This window comes from Epinephelus moara, chromosome 1, assembly GCF_006386435.1.
Source record: "Epinephelus moara isolate mb chromosome 1, YSFRI_EMoa_1.0, whole genome shotgun sequence".
NCBI lineage: Eukaryota > Metazoa > Chordata > Actinopteri > Perciformes > Serranidae > Epinephelus > Epinephelus moara.
The window spans coordinates 3,187,951-3,198,063 of record NC_065506.1 but is presented as its reverse complement, the minus strand read 5'-3'; the positions used below and the strand labels follow the sequence as shown (position 1 = coordinate 3,198,063).

At 40.8% G+C, this 10,113-nt stretch overlaps 1 protein-coding gene across 1 annotated transcript in view; it reads right to left on the bottom strand.

The window, feature by feature from the left end:
• efl1 (elongation factor like GTPase 1) overlaps positions 1-10,113 on the bottom strand; it is a 275,829-nt gene that overhangs the window by 231,214 nt on the left and 34,502 nt on the right. Inside the window, exons 8-11 of the mRNA XM_050041090.1 lie at positions 6,098-6,177; positions 3,205-3,341; positions 2,971-3,093; positions 1,850-1,949 (exon numbers count right to left, since the gene is read on the bottom strand). Coding sequence (XP_049897047.1) covers positions 1,850-1,949; positions 2,971-3,093; positions 3,205-3,341; positions 6,098-6,177 — 440 coding nt within the window. The remainder of the gene's footprint in view (positions 1-1,849; positions 1,950-2,970; positions 3,094-3,204; positions 3,342-6,097; positions 6,178-10,113) is intronic.

Sequence of the window (10,113 nt, the reverse complement as noted above, 5' to 3'; positions counted from 1 at the left end):
CTTCAAATCCGGCCATTTGAGGATCCTTCCTTGACATTGAGAAACACCTTCTGTCCAGAGAAGCAGCCGTCTGTCAAGAGCAGAGCTGAGAGGACAGTGGCCGGCCAAACTGCCTTTAGCAGGCTGACTGACAACAAACATTTACTAAACCAAAATACTTTTCATGTCAGCGTCATGGGAAGAAGTCAACAGTGACTGTATTTATTGATTCATTGATTTTACTTCCCAGCTCACCGTAGCGAATGAGGGGAATCTGCCTCTCACTGACAGACTGGGAGCTGATCAATTAATAAATATAAGGTTAATAAGTTCAAAACACAAATACAGCAGGATATTTGTGTGATTTTAAATATGTCTGTCTTTCTTTGTGAACAACTCAAGATGAGCTTGATCAATGTTGAATTGGCTGCTGGCGAGATCATAGAAGAGGATTGTAAAGCACTCCACTATGGAAATGACCTCCTCTGGAATGCTTTTTGGAGGCTTTGACACAGTCATTAAGGCCTCTTTTGCCATTTCATCAGCATTCCAGCTGTCTTCTTTCCCCTGGTTGCAAATGGAAATATTGCATCATACCCAGTGAAGGCATGGAAACAGTAAGAGCTTTGGAATGCCAGAGACTTGGACGTCATTGGCAGGTATGTATCCGAAGTTCTTGCCAAGCCAAAATTCTGCCACTTGTGTGAGTCATTGCCAAATGTACACCTAGTGGTTTATCATATCATCCACAAGAAACAGATCAGATTAGATTGCCCCTTTTGCGCATAAAGAGTTAAATACACAAGTAATACTGAGTGTGAGTGTCAGATGCTGCCAGAAAAGGATTTACAGGTGTTGTTCTAGGCATTGTTATGGCTGTGTGCCATGCAGTGGGGTGTTCAGTGTTAAAGAGCACATTAATAAAAACACCAGTGCTATTAGAGCAATCAGCATATAACGTCTCTGTATTTTCTCTCTGGCTACGCGCTTTCATTTTCTGATCTTATGTCCGCTGGCCAGTCAAAGAAGCTGGGGGAGGTCCCTGTTACTGCTGCAGGATCATTGGTCATGTTGGTATTGTTGCCATATAAAGAAAACTGGTGCTATATGTTCATTTCAGCTGGCTAGCAAGTAGGCAACATACTATCAAGTTCATTAATTGTTGCTTTCAAGCTCACAGTGAGATTCCCTACCTGCTCTGGGAGAACCAATAAAGTAAAATAAAAACTGTCTTCTTTTTGATGAACTTGTGTTAACAGCTGAGGCTGACATTGAAGGAAAAATTTACAGCTAGTGTTGGCTGTAGTAACTAGCTAGCTAGTAACTCCAGCCAGTGTTGGCTGTAATAACTAGCTAGCTAGTAACCTGCTATACTTTGCAAGATGAAAACTACGAAAGTGCATTGCATTCACTGAATTAAAAAAAAAAAAAAAAAAAAAAAGAATTACGCCTTATCATCTTGTCAGTAGCTTGCTCATTCATAGATATATAGACGTGAAACCCCGTCAGGTGTGTCTTTGACATCATTTACAACTTTCACAGCTGTTAGTTTGTGGAAAAGCCCTCAGCAAATCTCTTTTACATATTTTTTCACATATTTACCAGTGACCTATAGCATTAATATGCACACGTCAAGGTTGTAATTTCAATAGCTTACTCATTTGTGAATTTATTGGCATTATAGGACTTCTCATGTGTCTGCGACATTCTGTCACATTTTTACAACTTTCATAGCCTTTAGTTTGTGTGGAAGGTCTTATTAAATGTATAAATTAAAACATGACGTATGAGACATATCTACTGGGCATTAGGTTAGAACAGGACTGCAGCAACACACACACACACACACACACACACACACCCCCCTTACCTTTGTCTGTTCTGGGGCAAGGCCTTGGTGTCTACAGCAAACATCTTTGACACAAACACGATGAGTGGAGCGTCTTCCCCCCTTGAACACTGGAGGAATGCTGGTAAGGAGAAATAGGAAGCAAACACACATCTGAAATCACTGCACAAGAGCGAGCTAAAAGCCAAAATGTTAAAACCAAGGCTTTACCAAGGCAAAAAGGGAATGAAATACTTAATTCAAACAGCATTCATTTGAGACGACACGAGAGAGTCACACAATAATTTATATTTTCCTTTTTCACACACAGGACTAACAGCATTGTGCAAAACAGTTCATGACAATCAGTGGTGTGTCCATATTTGAACTTCCAAAACATCTTCTATCTTGTGTGCTCATCAGCACACAATTGATACAGTCCTGTAAGAATATTTAAAGTTGCTGTAAATGTAAATCTAAATCTAAAATGAAAAATATAAAATAAAACTGAAAAATAAAACTGTATTAACTTATCTGCTGACCAAACAAACTAAGCAAGGCATTTCAAAAGTCCCGCTCCCCAGCAATATTTTCCAGCTCCTCCTGGAGACACTGATAAGTTCCCAGTTCAGATGAGATATATATAATGCCTCCAGCATGTTCTGGGTCTGCCGCGGGTCATTCTACCAGTTGGTCATGCCCACAAAAGCTCCACCGGAAGGTGCCTAGGAGGCATCCTGATCAGAACCTCCTGACTGGCCCCCTTCAACACTCAAACCGTTCAGTGCTCCAGTCCTAATAATAATTCCTTCAGTTTCAGTAGGGTCCTCGCACCACTTGGTGCTTGGGCCCTCAGAATAATTTTCAATATTTTAATAGGGCTTCCCACAGCCATTAGTGCTGGGCCCTCATAACAATAAAGGTGTCTAAATCAGTCAATAAGAAACTTCTTATAGGCCCTTTCCACTCACCAGTTTTTGAGGACCTCATGTTTCATTTTAGTGATGCCTGAATCTCTCCAGACCTGACTGTTTATAAAATGCTGATATTAAAAAAGGGGATTTTGTATTATATTGTCATTGACCCAAAAGGACATAAAAATGGAGGTCGGCATTAATTCGGTACTACAGATCTGGTTTGTGTGTGTGTGTGTGTGTGTGTACCTCTTTTCAGCTCTTGCGTCTGTTTTGGTAACGAGTCAAATCGTCGTGCTCCGACACTCATCAGTTTCTCCACCCTCTCTGCAGTTATGTCTACAGGACTAGGAAGTTTCTCACACACCATTGCTGCAGTCTGTGTTAAAGAACACTTGGGACCAAATGCACAAACATCTCCAACTAAAGCACCAAAACAAGCACAGGACGTGATAATGGATAAAGACACAAGACAAAGGATACAGAGGACAGCCTGGGACACAGGTAACCACTGGCTACAGATGGCAGAGAGGAGGACTTTGGGATCGGAGTGACGAGAGTCCCTGGCCATCACCTTTACCCCCAGTGATGTCACTACCTTCTCCACCTTCTCCTTGTCTCTAGTCACAGAAACAGATTAGACGTCTTTACAGACAGACCACAAGGCATAGAGGGTAACACAATCTGACATGTACCTTTTTATTACAGCTATTTTGTGGAAATGACCACCAAAAAGGGTCATTGCAGAATATGATCCAAGCTTAAGCAACTGAGTGAGTTTGAAGGGCTGAGACTTTAAGTCTGGTTTATCAACCTGGCATTCCCTTAAATGTGGCCACTGTGGCTAGTGCAACCTATACACTTAAATATGTTGCTTTGCACAAGACCTCATTTACCTAAACCTTTACAACTGATGTGGCAAGTGCAAAGTTAGCATGACCCATAGTGTGACAATGGCCACATTTATGGGAAATATGCCAGGTTGATAAGCTAGCACTAGTCAGTCTCTCCAAGCTAGCTGATGTGCCAATGTGACAGAGTTAAAGGTGCACTTAATTAATTCTTGTTGCTAAACTATGTGTACTTATTCATCATTTTATATCATTTAAAATTTCTGAGTATTTGTGACTTTTATCTCTACGAGTTATTTCTATTTACTGTTATTTCTAATGTTTTATGTGGAAATTAACTTGCTGCACATTGGCTCTTCTGTACCTCCTGGGTTTCTGTAGCTCCTTCTGTCTGCGCTTCACAGTGCCGTTTTGCATTGCCGGGGCTAAGTCGCATTGTAAAATGCTGCTGCACTACTTTATTATTTACTCTGTAAATGGAGCAGTTTATGTTGTAATCTTTGGAGGATATTGTTAACGGTTTAACTGTCATGTTAGCAGCTGTTTTGTGTTGTGTTGACGGCTAATATACATTTTGTAGACGTTTTTCATTTTTACTGCCATTTGTATTACAGTGAGCCACCTTGTATCATGTGACTAACATGGCACTGCAGCTTATAACACCCAATTTCTGGTGTGAAATGCTGTTATCCTGTGTGTTTTGAGGTGTAGAGATATGTGTCCAAAAGGCAATTAATGTGCCATGTTGTCTTCTGCAGGTATGTTTTTGTTTATTTAATGTAATCATTTTTGCTGACTCTGTTCATTTTTCACCCCACATGCACTTATATACTTTGCCCACCAAATGTCAATGTTTTTTCTTTTGCATGAACATCTATTGTTCTAACTTGAATTAAGTGTTTTCCAGTAAATTGTAATAGCTCTTGGATAATTATGTGTATATAATGTAGTGTCAAATTGTTGTACTTGGGCTTAAAGGAGAAAATGTAGTTTGACAGTGCCGTTTTACATTGCTGGGGGAGCAGAACTTTAGAAACAGGTGACTAGAAGGCAATTAATGTGCCATATTTTCTTCTGCAGGAGAAAGTAAATGCCAGAAAATGATATCGTCGAGTCATCATCTGTCCATGCCCCATCCACATATGTTACACTAGCACACTAGAAATCCAACCAAATGTCTTTAGTAGAGCGTGGATGGTAAAACACAGCTAATAGACTATTATACAGTCCCTCCAGGATCATGTGACCAAAAACCCTTGAATTTGCAGCCAATTGTGTCAAAACTTGCGATGAAAATTGCGACGTTTTTATGTGGGGTTTTTTTGTGGGAAATTGCGGCAAATGACAAAAATTGCTGCGAATGACAAAAGGAGAAAATAATGTGATTTTTTTTTTTTAAATTACTACCTCCAAAAAATAAGTCATGTAATCACTTGCTATAATAATCATACCAAATATCACAAAAATAGCTGCAAATGTTTTTTATAGTTCTCTTCTTTAGTTTTATTTAATTAGTTTCAAAACAGGGACTCCAATAATGTTGCAAAAAATCCTGAGTGAATATTGTTGCTCTCAAACCAGACAATGTGACTGTACAACATGTAAGCTACATCTTCTGTAAACACATATTGTATGTATTTAAAAAGTGCAAATTCTTATGTCAATACAGAGTGTTTCTCCATACTGCAATGCCATTAGTGCATCTGATGACGCCTCTGATGACGTTTCAAATGATGTCGACGCGCGACGACTTCTGGTCAGCCGGAAAACGAAGAAAAATCGCGGGACTTTTGAAAAATTGCAAGCCCCTGCAAATATTGTAGACTTTCATTGAATTTGTGTTAATTATTGCAATTGCAAAAATCGCAATTTTCTGGAGGGACTGATGATACCTTCCTTTGTTTTGGATTCTGTGGCTCTCTGTTCCCTAATAAGGTCAGCATTTCAAGAATGTTGCCACTGGTTAATTTGTTTGTCACAAAATTTCACAAGGATTTAACTCAACCCTGTAAGCGGATCTGCTAAATGTGGCACTGAAATAAATTGATATCATTTTGATATCAACAGCTGTTTGAAATACTAGTCAATGTGCAAAGACATTCAAAAGCACCTGGTTGTAATGTTGCAGGAACATATTTGTCGTAATTGATTCTTACTGTTCCATTTTTCCCTTTCATTCTACCTTTCCCTCTGTTTTTTTCCACCTTTTCAACATTTTAATCTAAAATCTGCATTCCCTGTCCTGGAATATGATTTTACAACTTTATCTCTTAGGCACTACTTCTCATGTGCCAACATCTATGCATTGTCCATCAGTATCATTATCATCATCTAGTATTTATTTGTCATTGTACTTCCCTGCTTTCTGAGAAGAGGTATATGATTGTTACCCCATTAATGTACTACCATATATCTTCATGTTTCAAACAATCCATAACAACAGAGAATTCAGTCAATTAAGACAGCAATACTGCTTGTGGTTTTTAAACATAAGAAAGTGTTTCAGGGTTTTGTCTTTAACCCACCTCCTTGTGACAACAGCATCATATAAACTCCAAATGTTATCCAACACAAGCTGCACAAACAGTTGCTTCTTTCCTTTGGCCTATAGCAGAGAGGGAGACAAAGAAAACAGAATAAATTTAAGAGGTAAGGAAAGAAACATGAGTTTGAGCCCTTGATTTCAGTCTATTACATATCTTAGATTTCAAGGCCACTGTGATGCAACACTTTATACCTATAGATATGATACAGCCATCCTATTATCTTGTTCAGTGTGTGTGTTTGCTTTTTGTTGTTTGGACATTTTACTGATGTTGTTGTCCTTAACAAAGGAGTGACTGGATGTGTCCTCGCCCCCCTCCCAGCCCTGCCCATGTTGATACTTTTTTCCTCATTCCAGAGAGGAGGCACTTAAGCCAAAATCCTGGGGTTTAGTTACTCTTTGGGTGGATCCATCCGTGTTTCTTCCAGCAGTTAGAAAAAAGCAGTGACATAGGTTACAATGCTGATAGCCTCCCCTCCGTCAAAACTTTTTTTTTTTTTCCCTGGGATTGTGAAGCCCTGACGTGTCCTACCCTCCATCTCATTGGCTAGTAGTAGTAGTATTTTAATTCAGTCATCAAACAAAATGCAATAAGTATAATCCATACAAACAGTTTAAACAAATCAACTGTATGTATGAAGTAGAAACTGAAAAGGTTCAGGCAAAAGAAAAAGCCTACATGTGGTCTGCCCTCATTCTCCTCAACTTAAGCTACCCTACAAGAAAAAAAAACATACACTTTTAACCCCCAAAATAGTTTTGAAACCCATTCTTTAGAGAACCAAAAATGATTTACACATTTTTAAATTTATATTGGCATTGTACCACAATTTAACCCAACAATAGAAATAATAATAGTAAATAGAAATAGAAAACTTTGGGTTTTTTTAACCTTTTGGACAGTAAACCTACAAATACATCTCAAATGGTATTTGCTCTCCTGGGCAAAAAAAAAAAACTCTGTACAAAGTCTGGGAGTGACTTTGTCTTTGCTTTGAACATTATTTGCATTTTATTATATACCAAATCATTAAATTTCATGGTTTGGTTTGGGGATTTCAAAATAGTGAATTAGTCTGATCATTGTAGCCAGCCTTATTAATAATACATATATGGCTTGTTTATGTAGTAAGACATTTCAATTTGCAGTCATTTTAAATTTCAACACTTGGGCCGACCGACGGAATGCCGACCGACGGAATTCCAACACTTGGGCCGACCAACAGAATCCCAACACTTGGGCCGACCGACAGAATCCCAACACTTGGGCCGACCGACAGAATCAGAAGAAGTTTCAAATCTATTTTATTTTATTTAATTTTCCAACCACAGAATATTGCCAGTGAATGACCTTTAATATCATTTTTTTATAAAAAAACAAAACAAAACTACAAGTCTGCAGCTATACTAGCAGCTTAGAACAGTAGAGTTCTTAGCTAAATTCTATCGGTAGCATATTAACATGCTTAGTGACATTACTGCAAGTTACTAACTTCGCTTCTTCTCTGGACGCCTGAATCATGGGTTGTGGTTGCTCTGCTGCTGTGTTCCTGCCTGATGCCTGCTACTACTGTTATTATTATTATTATTAGTGTCACAACCCGGCTCAAAGGCAATGACAAAGACGGAAAGACATAGCGCGAACTCAAATACAAAAGTATATTTATTTAAATAAAGCAACGTAAATAAACAAAATATAGGTATAGGCTGTGTTAGTCAGTGTGATCAGTAATGTACATGTGGATGTGTGGAGCACGCGAGGTGTGGTGTTGTGGAGATAACCTAAAAGAAAAGCCAAACAAAAGTAGGGGCCCTGGCGAGGAGTTGAGAGACAGTGAGAGCGCAGCGTCAGCCAGCACTGTTTATATCCATCCACGAACCGGGCCCAGGTGCTCGCGATAAGGATAATGAATCGATCAGCTGTTTACCTCGGGAGAAAGACAACACAACAACATGTCACCAATTACGTCATCACAGACAGCATGACAACCCGCTGAACCAACTCACATTTACCCCAGCAAAAAAATAACTGAACAAAAATCACAGAAAAATACTAATATACCAATATTAAAAAGATTGACATGACACAGCTGTTCAGATTTATTCCGACCTAGTGTCGCAATGAAATAATTCAAGTCTGAAAGTTCCTCAGTGACAGTATACGGACCAGTGTACTTGGCCTGAAAGGGCGAAACTACAATAGGCATCAATGCCAAGACTTGGTCTCCAGGACTGAACTCCCGGCACTCTGTGCACCGATCATAAAGTTTCTTCATCTTACTGAGACAACTGCAACTTATCATGTGCCATACCACACCGCTACAAACAAGCGATGTCGAAACCCGTTAGCAAAATCAATCAAGTTTTTTGGCAGCTCAGCCTCCACCCAGTTATCTTTTAGCGCAGCCAAAGGGCCTCTCACCACATGCCCGAAAACCAGCTCGTTTGGACTGAAACCAGTGCTCTCTTGCACAGCCAGCCAGCATCAGCCAGGGGAGCCCCTCCTCCCAGTCTCTGCCCAGCTCGGTGCAATACGCACGCAGGAGAGACTTGAGGGTCTGATGGAACCTCTCCAACGCACCCTGGCTCTGCGTGTGATAAGCCAACGATTGATTATGCTTTATGCACGCAGCTACTTCAACACTTGAGCAAACATATGGTAAGAAAAATTTGACCCTTGAACACTTTGAATAACTTTCGGGATGCTGAAAACCGAGATGAACTGGGACAACTCCTTCACCACTGCTTTAGTAGTGATGGACCTTAATGGGTACGCAGCCGGTTACCTGGTACTTTGGCACATAACTGTGAGCAGATACTTGCAACCAGATTTAGCAGGTGGCAACAGACCGACACAGTCCACAATCAAATACTCAAATGGTCCACTTACGGCAGGGATGGGTTGCAGAGGAGCAGACTTTACACGCTGATTCGGCTTGCCCATTAATTGGCACACATGACAGGTTTTAATGTACGTTGCAACATCTCTTTTTACGCATGGCCAAAAGAAATGTTTCAGGATGTTTAGATTCGTTTTCCTGACCCCGAAGTGTCCACTCTCATCGTGGGCAACTTTCAGGAGAAGGGGACGAAATTTAGCCGGCACAACCAACTGAACAACAGCATCCCCCACACAATCACCACCCACAGCAACTCATTTCTGAAACAACAAAAAAGTAGCCACTGGATGCACTGTTTATCTCCGCAGCCGGCAGAACACGGTCAAATATTTCTTTAAGAGAGGAATCATCCAACTGCTCCTGCAACAACTCACCTTGTGGCGCAGACAGTGGAAAATCGGACAAAGACGGAGCCTCAAAATCAGCGTCACCAAGCTTCTCGTCAGATAACTCCAGCTCAGTCTTACTCATTGCACGCGTAACCACACACCTCACTGGAGCTCACGTCAGAAACATCATCAATCGGACAGGGGTAACAACAGGTGAGGGAGGGATGTCAGCCCAAACTCTCTTACCAGCCAGACAGTTGTCCAAAATAAAATGAACCCCCCTCAATAGGCAACGCCAGCCGCACCCCCACAGTTACCTCACCCTGCACCCTGCTCACAATCAAGCAGTCATCTCGATCCCGCGACTGAGGACAAAGTCACCACTGTCAGTCTCCGCGGACAAAGGCAGCACTGACTCGACCATAAAGGAGTCAAAGGCCCCCGTGTCTCTCAAGATGGTAACCGTGACTTTAACATCACTACCCACAAGTGACACAAACCCACTCCTAATGAAAGGAGCGTATGCCTCCAAAACATCCGGATCACAGACAGGAGAAACCACATCAGAAACCAGCTCAGAAACACCGCCAGTAACCACAGGTGCAACAGCCGCTGCAGGCATAGACATATATACGTAGATGCCGCATTCAACGGTGCTCCTCATTGGAGCGATACGTCAACGCGGCCGCCATCTTGCCCAGGTGGAGCTGCGCTGCCTAATGCATGTATGTCTATTGAGGCAGGAGATTATTTATGATTAAAATCAT